This window comes from Patella vulgata, chromosome 9, assembly GCF_932274485.2.
Source record: "Patella vulgata chromosome 9, xgPatVulg1.2, whole genome shotgun sequence".
Taxonomy (NCBI): Eukaryota; Metazoa; Mollusca; class Gastropoda; family Patellidae; genus Patella; species Patella vulgata.
In genome coordinates, this window is record NC_065887.2 from 42,866,051 (window position 1) to 42,881,585 (window position 15,535).

At 34.8% G+C, this 15,535-nt stretch overlaps 1 protein-coding gene and 1 long non-coding RNA gene across 7 annotated transcripts in view; one reads left to right on the top strand and one right to left on the bottom strand.

The window, feature by feature from the left end:
• The first annotated feature begins 184 nt into the window (after window positions 1-184).
• Window positions 185-6,004, top strand: LOC126807808 (uncharacterized). Its single transcript, XR_007674177.2, has 3 exons — window positions 185-356; window positions 1,625-1,943; window positions 3,389-6,004. It is a non-coding gene; the product is annotated as an uncharacterized LOC126807808 (long non-coding RNA).
• Window positions 6,005-6,941: 937 nt separating this feature from the next.
• Window positions 6,942-15,535, bottom strand: part of LOC126807811 (dnaJ homolog subfamily B member 6) — a 44,162-nt gene continuing 35,568 nt past the window's right edge. For all 6 annotated transcript variants that reach the window (XM_050532640.2, XM_056103322.1, XM_056103323.1 and 3 more), the window contains 2 exons: window positions 11,999-12,109; window positions 6,942-11,053 (listed from right to left, as the gene is read on the bottom strand). In XM_050532640.2, the coding sequence (XP_050388597.1) occupies window positions 10,936-11,053; window positions 11,999-12,109 (229 nt within the window). In that variant the 3' untranslated portion in view covers window positions 6,942-10,935. The remainder of the gene's footprint in view (window positions 11,054-11,998; window positions 12,110-15,535) is intronic.

Genomic DNA, 15,535 nt, shown 5'->3' on the forward strand with positions numbered 1-15,535 from the left:
CTGGGCGTTTAGGGCGTTAACTTTTTTTTGTATTTAATTCTTTCTGTAGTTTTTTAATCGGAGTTCAGCTTTAATGTCAATATATATAGAAAATACTGAGTATGGGATTTAGCTCCTTTAAACATGTCTTTATGACTGGTTTAATCCCGATTACTTCCTGCTTGTCAAGGTGATTATACGGTGATATATTTATATACCATACCTTGTATAATGTTTACCACCGTATTACAATACACCTTATACCGGGTATAAATGGATATAAGACTAACAAACAAAATGGAGACGATTAAAAGATTACAAGATAAGGATTTGGTGGTGGTGTTTTTTATTTGTTGTTTACGAATGGTCAACAGTCAGTAAGTATAACTTCTGTATTAATATTGTGGCTCCCTGCTCCAATTGGGATAACGAAGATGGGCATACGCCATACAGTGTGCTATGAAAGAAAGTTTGCCGAACAGCTGCACTACGACTTACTCTTATTTCAAATTCCAACTATCAAGGCTTCTTTTACGTGCACGCTAATGTATACACGAGACCTCCGGATTTTTCCTCCCATCAGAACGACTATACGTTGTCCCGAGCCAGGCCCTCCGCCCTGCACCACTTGCAATGAGGAACTATATATATAATCTAGGGAAAACAGATGAAATTTCTCGATCAACACCGGGATCGAACACGGGACACCTATAGTTAGCGAGGCAACGTTTTAATCACTGATCCATCGCGAAAAGAAAGGTAGTTAGCCGAACATGGAAACATCAGGCGATAAGTTTAGTTTGGTTACCTGGGTCATATAGAAAACACTGAACAACTAAATACACAGTTGTGAAATTTCCGGTTCACAACGACAAGAAACGATGGGGTACATAGATGACACCTGAACCCTAACCTTGTCATAAACAGTAAAACGTCAGTTAACCAATCGGCCCTACATCAAACATATTACACCATTTCCCTAGCATCTAATAAAGATTTTAATGAGGAACATTTAGCACTAGTTCTCAATGAAGCTCAAAATAACAACACGGTAAAAACAAATACAAGTCAGGTCCGATTAATTCAGGGTGGAATTGGTGCACCAGTTCCAGTTGATTCTCCGCTTCCAACACAAAGCTGTGCCCAGTGACGGGTGCAAGATACTTAGTTAGGGTAGGGCAAGATACTTAGTTAGGTGTAGGGCAAGATACTTAGTTAGGGGTAGGCCAAGAGACTTAGTTAGGGTTAGGGCAGGATACTTGGTTAGGGGTAGGCCAAGATACTTAGTTAGGGGTAGGGCAGGTTACTTAGTTAGGGGTAGGGTAAGGATACTTAGTTAGGGGTAGGGCAGGATACTTAGTTAGGGGTAGGGCCAATGGTGATTTGGGGCGCATATCTGGATCTGAATAAAACATTCAGTTTCATCAGATACATCAACCCAAACAAGACTTCAGATTTACACGTTTCATAGACAGTGAATAATAAGTATTTTTTTTACACGGTCATGTAGGGGGCTGGGCCTTAGGCCCCCACGTCTATCGGCTACTGACTACACTGATAAATATATAATTAGAAGAATGATGTGTACAACCCGACGTATACTGTAATAAGTTGATCTATTTTCAATATTTTTTTCTTAATTCAGGGTTAATTTTTCTGCTCCCTGCAATGGTGTTCAGATCATGGATGCCCCGTTGTATAACCCGTCAGCAAATATCCGGCAAGTATCGGGAATGTTTGCTAGAGCAGAATTTAATGTGAATGACTCAAAACCAGGAGGCCTTCCAGCAACATTTCAACCATCTTTCTATCCTCTTGTATTTACGGTGGATTTATCACCAAACAGTGATAATGAAGTTGAAATCAAATCTGTTCAGTTGTCCAATTCAACTAATATTCGTGACATGGATATGCGCATTATCAAACAAAACAATATTTTTACCTCCCCAACTTTCCTGGCAACAGTAAGTAATTTATATATCTTGTAATCTTATATCATGTCCTGGGCCCTGTTTCTCGATACAATCCAAATTTTAAAAGATACTTCAATTTTGATTGGCTAAGCACTAAAATCAATCTAATATTATCCAATCAAATTACTAAAATTTGGATTTTATCTTAGTTAAAATTTCGTGAAACAGGCCACCGGGTTGTAAGAAGCAATGCTCTCTAGTAAAAATTCAGCGGGTTCCAATCCGGGTGTGGCTAATTTGGATACCATAAATTTTAAAAAAAATGTTGCCCCGAATCCAGCACAATAAAGAAAAGAAATACACAAAATGGTAGGCATATGGGGATTTGTGACTCCCTTGAGATTGCTGGTAAAGTTATGGCAATATCAGTTTATTAATAAACTAAACTCGCATGATTTTTCAAATGTGTTCCCCTTTCTTCAAACTTGTGTAGTACATGTTGACTGTGATATGATTTATAGCTATAGCTGGGTGGTGTAGAAAAACGTCTCATTTCTATCACCTGTACAGCGTATTCTTTAAAGTTGCAATTTCATATTTTTAAGTTATATTTTTAAAATTCAGTAAAATAAAGCCTTAAAATAGATGGTATCCATAAACAGTCCTACCTTGTTAAAGAATAATCCTATTAATCCTATAATTCACTATTGCCAGCTGAGAAATTGTCAAAAATATCATTTTCAACTTCAAATTCCAACGTTTGAAGATGGCTAATGCATGGAGGCAATAGGAAAACAAGGGAGGCAATTGCATTATTATTTCCTGTGTCAATGATTTTTAAGGGTGGGAAATAATGCCCATGGTCGTATAATAGTGAGTTGGTAACCTATTGAGCAAAAGACATGAAATAATTATGTTTTGACTTTCTTAGAAAGTGTACAGCGTAGTGCCTCCTGAATCAATTGAATTTATTTGAAAATACGTTTAATATTTGCTGTTTACAATGTTCCTGTTTGCTGTGTCTTACCTGCAGGTTTGTCTCAAGGGTTTCTTTATTTCTGTTGGCTGACAGACCTACTGATATCATTAGCCACATGTTTATTTCTGTTGGCTGACAGACCTACTGATATCATTAGCCACATGTGCATCTTACCCTGGGTAGCTACACCTCCACGTGGTAGACCAGGGGCCTGTTTCACGAAATTTTAACTTAAGATAAAATCCAAATTTTAGTAGATACTACAATTTTGATTGGCTAAGCACTAAAATCAATATAATATTATCCAATCAAATTACTAAAATTTGGATTTTATATTAGATAAAATTTCGTGAAACCAGGCCCCAAAAGTAAACAAATAATTGAAACTGTTCTTCAATAATATCCTGTTGATAAGTATGGACAGCTCGCACTGTAGGTTTTCAATACAGAATATGTCTTTTGTTTTTATCAACATGTGTGTATGTGTGTTACAGAATACATTTTTTTAAATCTTTAGTCCAGGTTAATTGGTGACGACCCTATTGCCTATCTTGCTGCCGGTACAACGGGAAAAGCCGTACAAATAAGTGTCATTTCTGTCAACAACACCAAACCTCTCTCATTTGATATTGACATACGAGCTTGTCTTGCAGGTAATGTTGCTTTTCATGTTGTAGTAATAGACACCTGATCTGAGGTGGCACCGGATTTGTTATATTAAGTTAGTGGTGTCAATCTTGGTGTGTATACATTTGGAGTTTCCTCAATTTCCAAGGCTAACGTTTGCATACAAAATAATATTGGTTGCGTCTAATACTAATTTGTGTTAACCGAGCATAAGAAATCCCAACTGATAAGCGAGGTTAGGAAATCCCATTTGATATTCTAGTCCGGTGACGGTGTAAGCAACTACTACCAGCCTAGATAATTGAAGAATATTAGTCCGTTATCCGATCATGCATGTTAGACACCATTCTGGATTCAAACGATCTGATATAGTATTCATACTAGCAATCTAAGTAAGTATATTTTTTATAAGCTAGAAATTGCTGACTGTTTCTCTAACAGGTTATGGAGATTAGCCATTAGTCGTTCAGGCAGGGCCAAATTAAACTTGCATGGTCACTGGCTCAAAATATCACTGGGGCCCTTGCATCTACAGTGAAAAGGCGACATATTCTGGTAATTGTATGCTACACTCATGTACATGCAATTTGTGTTAGTATGGTAGACGAATGTATTTATGGTTCAAAATGTTTTTGGAACTAATTTGGGGAATTCTTTAATATTGCAACCCATTTAATATTGGGTCCCCTGGCTGCAACCCAGTCAGGCACCTCCCGTTCCTGCATTCAGGTGAGTATGTTATTGTCTGGTGTGGTTATTGTATGATCTGCTTAATGTATGATTTTTTGTGGCTGATGGGGATGTTGTGATTTGGTATGTTGTATGATCTTCTGTGTTTGCTGTATGTTATGATTTGGTTGCTGTATGTTGTTGTGGTTGTTTTATAATCTGTGATTGCTGTATAATCTGTGGTTGTTGTGGTTGCTGTATAATCTGTGGATGTTTTATAATCTGTGGTTGCTGTATAATCTGTGGTTGTTGTATAGTATGTGGTTATTGTATAATCTGTGATTGTTGTATAATCTGTGTTTGTTTTATGATCTGATAAGAGTTGTTGTATCGTCTGGGGTTGTTGTATGACATGTGATTGTTGTAGGCTATAATCTGTGGTTGTTTTAAATCCTGAAAGAGTTGTTGTATCGTCTGTGGTTGTTGTATATCTGTTGTTGTATAATATGTGGTTGTTTTATATCCTGAAAGAGTTTTTGTATGACCTGTGATTGTTGTAGGCTATAATCTGTGGTTGTTTGATTTTTATGTTGTGGTTCTGTATGACATGAACAGCTACAGTTGTTGTATGATATGTTGTTCTAGTTTTATAACCTGTTATATGAATAGACTTGTTGTATGATATGTGGTTCTAGTATGTCTGGTATGGGAAACACGAACCAGCATCTTAGTGACAGCAAACAACCACCAACAGTATCAGAAGACATTGCTAGTGGGATTAGTTTTCAGCTGCGACTCTGAAACTTCTGCAGGTGATGATTATGAACTGAAACCTTGGAGTCCAGAGCTACATATAAAATACGGTTTGTTTTATCACTCAATAAATAAATAAAATCACACTCTCAACGCTTTCCAGGGAAGTGCCACATTCTCTAAATGGTTAACACGTGCACGCTGGATCAGATGGTCTGTTATTGAGTCAAGTGGCGTGGTTTCGATTCCCCGTATGTTAGTCCCAAAATGACCTAGTTTGTGTCAAGTGGATGTCAAACTCCATTGTTCTCTCGTACAGAAGTTACACACCCATTAAATGAGTAGTAGTATGAAGTATTCTAGCATCTATTTACAAGGACCATAACTCTGACAGTTAACTGGAGGCAGACCACCATTAATTTTCCCATTGACTTTGCCCACCTCCAACTTTTCCCCAAATTTTCGTTGGGCTGAATGCTTTTCATTACAGACAGAGGAACAAATGGTCATGTCTTTGCACTAAAATTTGTATGAGGTTGACCACCAAAATTTTGAGATACACAAACTTGAAGAAGCATACTAAAAACATGTAACTTGTTGCCGTACATATCACCGTAGCCAACCTGATAACCCCGTTATCCTTCCGCCACAAAATCATGAATATTTACCAAAACCTGACAGAAAATGTTAATTCAAACCCTCTTCATCCATGTAATACAATATCATTTGTAATCTAAATTTTATTATTGTATTTTGAATTCATATTTTAATTTATATTTTTCATTTGTAACCCATTTTGGACATGTGACAATCAGGATTGTCTGCTGAGATCACGTGACAGACTGCACGTTACAAAATGGGCATACTTAGAGAGACCGGGGAAGACCTGGGGAGAGACCTGTAGAGACCTAGAGGGGAATTCGGCCCGGACCTCGGGAGAGGGCCTGCCCTCGACCCCGGAGAGAGGGGTCCTGTGAGGCCTAGGAGAAGCAGCTATAGCTAGACGTTACTATACTCAACCAAATGATGTTCATATGTACCTGTAAATATGTTATCCAGTATTAAAATATATCTTTTTAATTAATCAAGAGTTATGTATTGTATCACATCGATTCTAGGCCAAAAAGTCAACAAAAATGGGCATGCAAAAAGGGAGAAAAGAGACAGAGAGAGAATTGTAATAGACTAACTACAATTTGTGGGTACCGAGATGATGAAATTTAATGGTGGTCTGCCTCCAACTCTGAGAGCCGTGGTGGCTCATCCAGTGAGTAAGACATTTGCTCGATAATCTGGAGAAAGTTCATCAGGGTTTTCTCGCATGGTTCCCTCTTGTCAGTGGTGCTGGACGGGAGGACCTGTAAGGGACAAAAGAAACACCCAAGATCCCGCGTACACATTGGTGTGCACTTAAAAGAACCCTTGACAGTTAGAATTCGAAAGAAGGGTAGGTTGTAGTGCCACTGTCCGAGCAAAATTTCTCTCACAGCAGAATGTATGGCGTATGCCCGTCTTCATTAACACACACAGAGCAGGTACAGAACAGAAGGATGTTAAACCCCATTTCATTTCCAAGCCAATCGAAGGACAGCTGTCTCAAGAGCGTCTACGGAAAGAAGGGGACTGACATGGAATCAAAGCCCAGGCCCAGGGGTTCATGGCAAAAAGAGAAAAAATTCAAATTCCACATGAAAGTTTCACGGTAATTGATCTAGTGGCGCGAGGGCGGAGACTGAGGTGTCCCTCAGCCTGCTATGTGAAGTTCAACTCGGTGATCAGTCTAGGCTTCTAGACTTGTATGCCATTCAGTTGAATAGATTGCGCATGTGATCAGATATTATGTAATTGTGTGTTACGCATGCGTGCCATTCTAAAGGGGCCCTGTGATTGCAGTCAGGCCCAGGGCTCCGTTCCGGTTAAGCTGGGCTTTGCATGGAATAGAAAACCAAGGGCAATAACGCTAGTATACAAAACAATATTATCATAAGTGAAAAAGTGGTGAATATATAAAAACTATAAAATTGAGATCTGTTATTATTTATTTTTGCCAGACTAAAACATTCAATTTTAAAATAAAATAGGAAGTAGAAATATTTGCTTGATCCATGTAGTAGACAAAGCTGATACATTACTCTCATACTGTATTATATATATAACATTACAATAACAAACTGAACAAATATTACACCTATATATTTACTCTTCACACTTTTACTCCTTGTGCATTGCAGATATTCTCCCATCAAAAGTCAAAACCTAGTAACTCACTTTTTTATCAAAATTGAGTTAGGACCAAATCTGTAGTTACTAGGGTATGTGCATCCTGTTGTTGTATTAGATACTCCAATCTTTTGATTTTGTAAGCAGTTATACCCATGACACAACCTAACAACTTTCTTCAATTGCCTAGTATACCAAAGCAAAACCTAGTAACTCAATAATCAAATCATTACGGTTTCCTTTGTTTTCTCAAAATAAGAAAAACGCGAGTTACTATGTGTTGTCTTTTGACGCGAGTATTGTAGAACAGTGTCTGAGCATTGGACAGCAAACTTCTTCTTGTCTGCAATAACATGCACTTTGGAAGAAGACATTAAACTCCGTACTAGAGAGAGGGAGACCAAAACCTACCCCCAGCTGCTCATTCTATATCTAAAATGTTCTTGTTTCATAAAGATGAGGTCTCTCTTTCCTTTCACCAAGTTGGGAAAATCCATTGCATGTGTACATTTGCTTTGCTGTTTTAACATGAAGATATAGTCTGCAGGACACAAGGAGGAAATCCATAAATATACCATGGTTTGGGTTACTGTATCTAAGCAACCATGTTGAGCTATATCTATATATTTAGTATAATTCTCAGATTTAAAGTACAGACCTATCTGATAATACTCCACATAAAGGAGTTAGTTTAATTTAAAATAGTCCAGAGATAAAACCCCAAACACATTAAATATCCATTTCACACTGCTCAATACTTGGCACACAACTTAAAACTTTAACTGTGTTCAAACCAACATTACAAAATCTGACCCTATCCAAACAAAATTGAAACGGACCTTAATGTCGATAAATAATCCATTTTAACGTTCAACTGTAAATATATTTAGATTAATATTTTTTTTTATCTTAATATACAAAAATTAAATACACATATATAATATTATATACACAGTAAAACTCTGTTATACTGGATTAATCTACTGTTGGATAAACGGAAACCAGACCAAAATAAAACATTGAGTCTCTTAATCATTTGTACTAAGTAGACAATTCTCTTTTCGCTTGTTTGAACAAAACAATTTAGGGATAGTTGTGAATATTCTAATTATAAACTAATTTTATTTTTCTGAACAAACAAAATGCTAGATATACTGTAAAACAATAGAATAATATGAACTCAAATTAGCCTAAAAACAAGGTTGGCAGATCAACATGTATGTGCATTTATTACAACTGTTGCAATGCACTCTTTTCTTAAATAATTATTCAGTGGTTTTTTTTTTTTATCGTCCACCAAATTATATTATTATTTTGAGGGTTAACACATTAAAATCTTGTTTTACAGCATTTGAATGTTTCCACAAAAAACAAAAGAAAACGCAAATTAATGTGTGTTGGGAAAATAAGCAAAAATATAGTATGTAGATGTACAGTCTTGCAAAAATTACGATAAATGTAAGGAAATGCCAAAAGATTAATTATTTCTGGTAAATTGTTATTTCAGGTAGGTTTTAGACCAGATGATACTGAGACAGTATCACTTTGATTTTCTTGGTGAATATGATAATGCTACTTGATACAATGTACATCTATACTCAAATAATAATCATTTATTTAGCTTGGCCTTATCTCTTCAAAACAGAGACAAAAGAATAAATGAAGCAATTGTTTTTTTTTTTTGTTTTTTTTTTCATTCTGCTAAAAAATACCTTTAACTATATGAACGAAATAGTAAAATGAATAAGATTATACACAAATTCCTTCTTTTCCATTTTTTTTTTTTAATATTCTGAACTATATGAACTAAATACCTATTTAAAATAATATATAGGTTTATAAACTAATTCTTGATAAGAGGACATAAGCTAATTATATACAATGTAATATGTCCTATATAAACGGCTTCAATATACAAAGAGCAGATAACTATGGATTCATACTCAATATATATTTAATAATTTGTAAATCCAAGGGAGACAAATTCAGATCACAGTCATATATTGAACTGCATCATATAAAATCATGTAACATCTTTTATATGAGAACATATTATTATTGGCACTCACAGGGCAATGCAAACAAAAAAACCCTGGCTCATCATTGGTTCCATTGTCTGCAATGAAAGCTCTGATATTACCCTTAAGTCTATTTAATTCTTTTTTATTTCAAATGCCAAGTCACAAGGAAACCGTAGGATAAAATACATGAATCTCTCAAAATGCACATACACACCCATTACACATTTCGTAAACTTTGTTTATATAAAATATCAACAAGAACTCTTGGAAGAAATTCATTAATTTAAAAAAAAAAAGTTGTTATGTTATTGGTATGATGCAACTACTTGATTTTGTTCATTGATTGATATCACCCTATACACAGACAATAAAATGTAAGTTAATATGTTATTAATGTAGAGTTCGGAGTAACAGTTTTAATTATTGTTTCAATTTTCCTATAAAATTCATTTTCATCTCCTTTAGGGGTGGGGGTGGGGGATTATACGATCGATGTTTCAATCACCGTAAGAACATTTTGGATAAGCCAAAATAACAGAAAGCTAGAACTGGGACTTCACTGAGATTTAAACACAAAGTTCAGCACATGACAAACTAGGGGGTTATTTAATATATATATGCCGGTCAAATCTACACTTTAAAATATATCAAATATATCAGCACATGTATATGATTATTTTTTTTACAAAGCTGATATATACCCCAATTAAAAGGCCAAAAATATGGGATGAGAAATACAAGTCAAGGAGATGAAGATATAATTACTCTCTTCATTCCCGCTCCATGAGCATGTTATTTCAGCTCCATGAGCATGTTATTTCAGCTCCATGAGCATGTTATTTTATATCACTGGTAAAATGACTAGTAGTTTGAGTTGGAAGATGCTGGCTTGACAAGTGTGTATGTGTGAATATTTGAATGACAGAGCCATGCAGATTTCATCAAGTATTAAGACTCTCAAATGTTCTCATTAATCAACAGGAGTGGTGGTGTTCAAAATATAAATAAGAGAGGTCGTTCATTATGTACTGTTTCTTGAGGATATATAAGTTCTCATTATAACAAAGTAAAACTCTAAAATTATAAATATTCACGGTATTTAAGAATCTGAAATTTGAGTTCCAACAAAACAAAACATTTCAATCCACTTTTAATTTATAAATCTGTAAGTCAATGCAGAACTCACTGTCTGTGACACATGCTATAAGAGCCAAATAACACTGTGAAAAAGGAGCCGATATTGATACCCTGATTAAACTGTTTATTTACGAACAAAATAAAACAGCCTAAAATTAATAATTGTCATAGTTTAAAAATAAGATCCACCAGTCACAGATCAATATTGGTTTAACCGATTCCATTGTATCTGAATTGAACTGTTGTTTTCTGAGAACTGCGATCATGGAATATTTCAGGAAATTCCAATACATGAAGAAAGCTAGATATCAGAGCTCTCACCGTAAAGTTCTGTCAATCTGACATTTAATACATTTTTAGCTAAGAGACACAAAACTAAAAAAATTGTACAATACAAAAGTTGTCACATATTTCTTGTACTTATGAAATAAAAACATTTATTAAGAAGGGAATAAATGATTTTATACATCATCCTCTTTGTTTAAAGTAATTCAGCTGTACATTAATTAATGTTTGTCAATGAGAGCCCAGTAATATAATAATTAGAGTTTATAAACCGATCAACAATACTGATAATATTTTATTTTTAGTCACAGAACATTAAAAGCCGTGTTAATGTGTATATATATATATAAATTTAACTCTTGATGCTGTACTTTTGACCACCATCTCGTAGTTGTTGACCATTAACCGTTCGGGATGTGATTCTACCATCTTCTTCTACCGTTACTGTTTCTTGACCGTTCTCTACCACTCTATAACAATAAGTTAATTACACACAAGTTTAGTGAGGATATTACTATTCCATTCAATTTAATATTTTGAAGCATTTTTGGTGCATTTGTTGAAACAGTAAATCATTTCACGCAATCTATTTTTCTTATACATGTTATATTTGAATAAAAACTGATTTCGCTGAGCTGAATTGATATCTAAGTCATTACTCTAATAGTAAATAAAGGGGGACTCCACCTCACATACTGTACTTTACACAAAACAAATCTATCGACAAGACACAATACGCAGAAATCACAAACAAAGGTACATATCAGATTATGCTAGCCGTAAGCATCCACTGCGCTGTACAGTCCCCTGGGCCTGTAGTGATACAGACTTCACTCAAAATTATAAAACAATCTATCAGGAATATAACCGAGAGAAAAACATAATGTTTAAATCAATTTATTTTCATTTAATCGTTCATTCAATTAATGGCTGTAAATATAATTCTTTGAGACAAGAAACCAGATCATTGGTTTTCATTGACATCGAATAACAAATACTATAAAACCAATGGAAGTTGTTAGAGACTTTTAAAAACAGCCTAACCTAGTACATCGATAAGATTAAACATGCATTATGCAAGAGCTGAATCTGCCTATTGCAGGTGTTTCTTTAGGCCTAAAATGTTATCTAAATTATTAATTAGACATTACTGTAATTAACTTATCCAGACCATAATCAACTCTTGATGCCATTGTTATGATGGATGATTTAACGTAATCAAGACTTTGTTTATTATCGTACCAAGAGTAGTAATGACGATCAAGGCTAGCTTAAAATTGAATCTCTAATCAGGGTGAAAGAATATTCTGGTTTCTTTAATAATAAATAATAAATAAGGCTAGTATGACCAATAAGATTAACAATAAATACAGTCTAACCTAGCTAGTAGAATTACAAATAACAACAACACTTACTTTCTTGTGGTTACCTTTTTACCATTAACAAATTTTGTTGATGTAGATGTAGATTTAAAGTTACCGCCCATTGTGGGGCCACCGAAATTTGTACTAGAAAATGAAGTAAACCTGAAAAAAAACAGAAGAGATGAAGGTATCAATACACCGGCCCACCTTAAACCATACATAGCTATTCTTCCACATATCCTACCTGGTCAAGAAAAAATATATTATTTGGACATTATTGGGTTGTAATTTTCCTTAAGTATAGGACTTTCAGATCAGACAGCAATAAAGCCAGACAGATTAAAGAAAGTACCCCCCCCCCTCCTGAAATGGAGTCAGGAGTGTTTTTTTCCATTTGAAAGGATGCTGTTGAGCTCACAAATCCATAGGGACATCAATGGTACTTTTACCCATCAAAAAGCTGTTAGTAATTGGCCAATAAGATGACAATACCATTTGTTTGTTCCCAGGCGAAGTCAAGTTTAGAGAGAACATTTTTGCATCACTATCACAAATCTCTTACTTTTTTAAGTTAGAATAGGAAGGTGGATTTTCCCTTTCTCTCCCTGGCTTGATAATCTCGACACAAGGTTGTGGACCAATGAAAACAGGATAATGAAGATTAAGAAATTACATATCGTATATCGTTTTAGCATTCAAGTAGAAATGTAACGAATATATTACTAAGTAACATGGGTTGTAAATCGTCTAGAGAAATATGAAAGAAGTCTATGCATGGGGTTGGTTTGTCTAGATCTGTAATTTAATCACATTGGATTTTTTGTACAATCAGCGACCATATTCCATGAAGTTGTGGTCCGAAATCCACGATTATCGAAAGAAACCATAATCTTTGCAACATGAACATATATTTCAAGTTTCGTCAAAATTTGTGACCTCTAGTGGTACTACACGCTAAAAACATGCTTTTTCATACAATCATGGGCCATAATCCAGGAAGATACAGTCCGATGTGCGCGATTATATTAAAAGAAATCAAGACATTTGCATTATAAACATATATAATTCAAGTTTTATCAAAATTAGATATCAATTGTGACCTCTAAAGTGTCCACAAGCTCAAAACATGATTTTTCCTACAATCAGGGGCTATAATCCATGAAGTTATGGTCTGATGGATGACAATATCAATCAGGGGCTATAATCCATGAAGTTATGGTCTGATGGATGACAATATCAAAATGAACCGAGATCTTTTGGAGATGAACCTATATTTTAAATTTCATAAAAATTGGATAAAAACTGTGACCTGTAGAGTGTCCACACAAAAATTGTGGATGGATGGATGGACGGACAGGGCGATGCCAATATGAAAATGTGGGCGTATAAAAATTTTCTTCTTATTTCTTTGCTGTTCAAAAGCTTTTTGTTTCAAATTTTGAAGTTTTGAAATTTTATTTTATTAATGTTGACTCTGAAGAAGAGAAAATACAGTTGGTGTGACCTCAGTGAAGATTAATTCATTATCCAACAACAGTTTACACTTCTGAAAATAATTGGCTATATCTTATGCACATTATCGGTCAATGAAATTCTTTACAATAACATTATCATCTTTTTATTTCTGTGTATTCCTATTCAGACTGCACTTTACATTTCTAATAACTGTTAGGTATACATAATACAGGATAACTGCAGAAACAAATACAAACTGAACAAACACTGAAGCAATACTACAGATGCACATTCCCACAGACATAAAATATATAAAAATTGAAAAAAAAAAAAAAAAAAAAAAAATCCTGTGGTCTGACACATTCAAACATCTAATCTATTTTTAATCATCTTCATAAATCAAGGAAAGAGTGTTATTCAACTTTGGTAAAAGATATACATGACTTATATAATGAACCTTAATCTGTTTGTGTCATATGATTAAATATTATTATATTGCCATCTCTCCATTTGTTGATTTAGCAGAGACTTTCATTTCACCTTTTTTGGGGAAGGAATCCTTTTATCAAGGAATTGAGTTAATGACATTGACTTCCTTGATTGATGAAGATACTCTACTAACAAACAGTCTATTATACATTTACCATGATTAACTCATCATAAACTACATAATCTCTCATCCAGAAAACATGCAGCCAGGTACATGCCCAATTACAACCTGATCCAATTTCATCCAGAAAACATGCAGGCAGGTACATGCCCAATTACAACCTGATCCAATCTCGTCCAGAAAACATGCAGACAGGTATATACCCAATTACAATCTGATCCAATTCAATGCACAATTAGCAGACAATGGATCAAATATTTTAGGTTTTAAGGAATAGTTTTCTAAACTAAAGGTATTTCAAAGCAAGTAGATTTATCCCATTCATAAAAAACCCCCACCTATTCTACACATGAAATAAAGCTGTGTCATACTAACATTATAACCCCCCCCCCCCACCTATTCCACACATGAAATAAAGCTCTGTCATACTAACATTATAACCCCCCCCCCCCACACACCTATTCCACACATGTAATAAAGCTCTGTTATACTAACATTATAACACCCCCCCCCACCTATTCTACACATGAAATAAAGCTCTGTTATACTAACATTATAACCCCCCCCCCCCCACCACACATGAAATAAAGCTCTGTTATACTAACATTATAACCCCCCCCCCCACCTATTCCACACATGAAATAAAGCTGTGTTATACTAACATTATAACCCCCCCCCCCACCTATTCTACACATGAAATAAAGCTCTGTTATACTAACATTATAACCCCCCCCCCCCACCACCTATTCTACACATGAAATAAAGCTCTGTCATACTAACACTATAACAATCAGTAGTGGTCACATTCAATCCAGATTTTAATATTCAAATATTTTAAGTCGTTATTTCAATGCTATTTGAATATTCAATCAATCTGAATGATTAATGTTTACTTTATATGTTAAGTTTTAAAATCAATTTTAAAATATTTGTTGATAACATTACGAAATGGGTGACAAAAATCTGAATATTGAATATACGTAAAACTGTGTTTGAATAGCCGTGAAACACTACATGGTAAGCACTAGTAATTTACTAGTAACGTCTCATCAACACATTCAGACTAACATACAGTCATATTGAGAATCTTGAGATAGCAGCTTTTCCTTCTACTACTCCAACTCTCAAAAGTACATGGCGTACAAATATGGACAAAAGTTTTTGGTCCCATCCGAGCAACTAGGTAACACATGACAAGTGGGAACTGTATTATCTAAATTCTGAAGGCCTTCTTGGCCCATGTCGACACTTCATATCGTTCTGTTATTGGGTCCTCTGGTTTCTTTCTATTACAAGATACATGATATGGGAATAAATATGTACTGTATGTTAGTCCCGAAATAACCTAGTTAGTGTTGAGTAGACGTTAAACCCCAGCTTTCTCTCTGTGTATAATAAATTATGCAGTAAAAACAAAAAAGATAGATTGCCAGGCAACAAAACATACGCCCACAGCAGCCATATCGTCCGGGAAGTCAACAAGAGTTGTCACATATTTTTACTTTTTTCGGTAATGAAACATT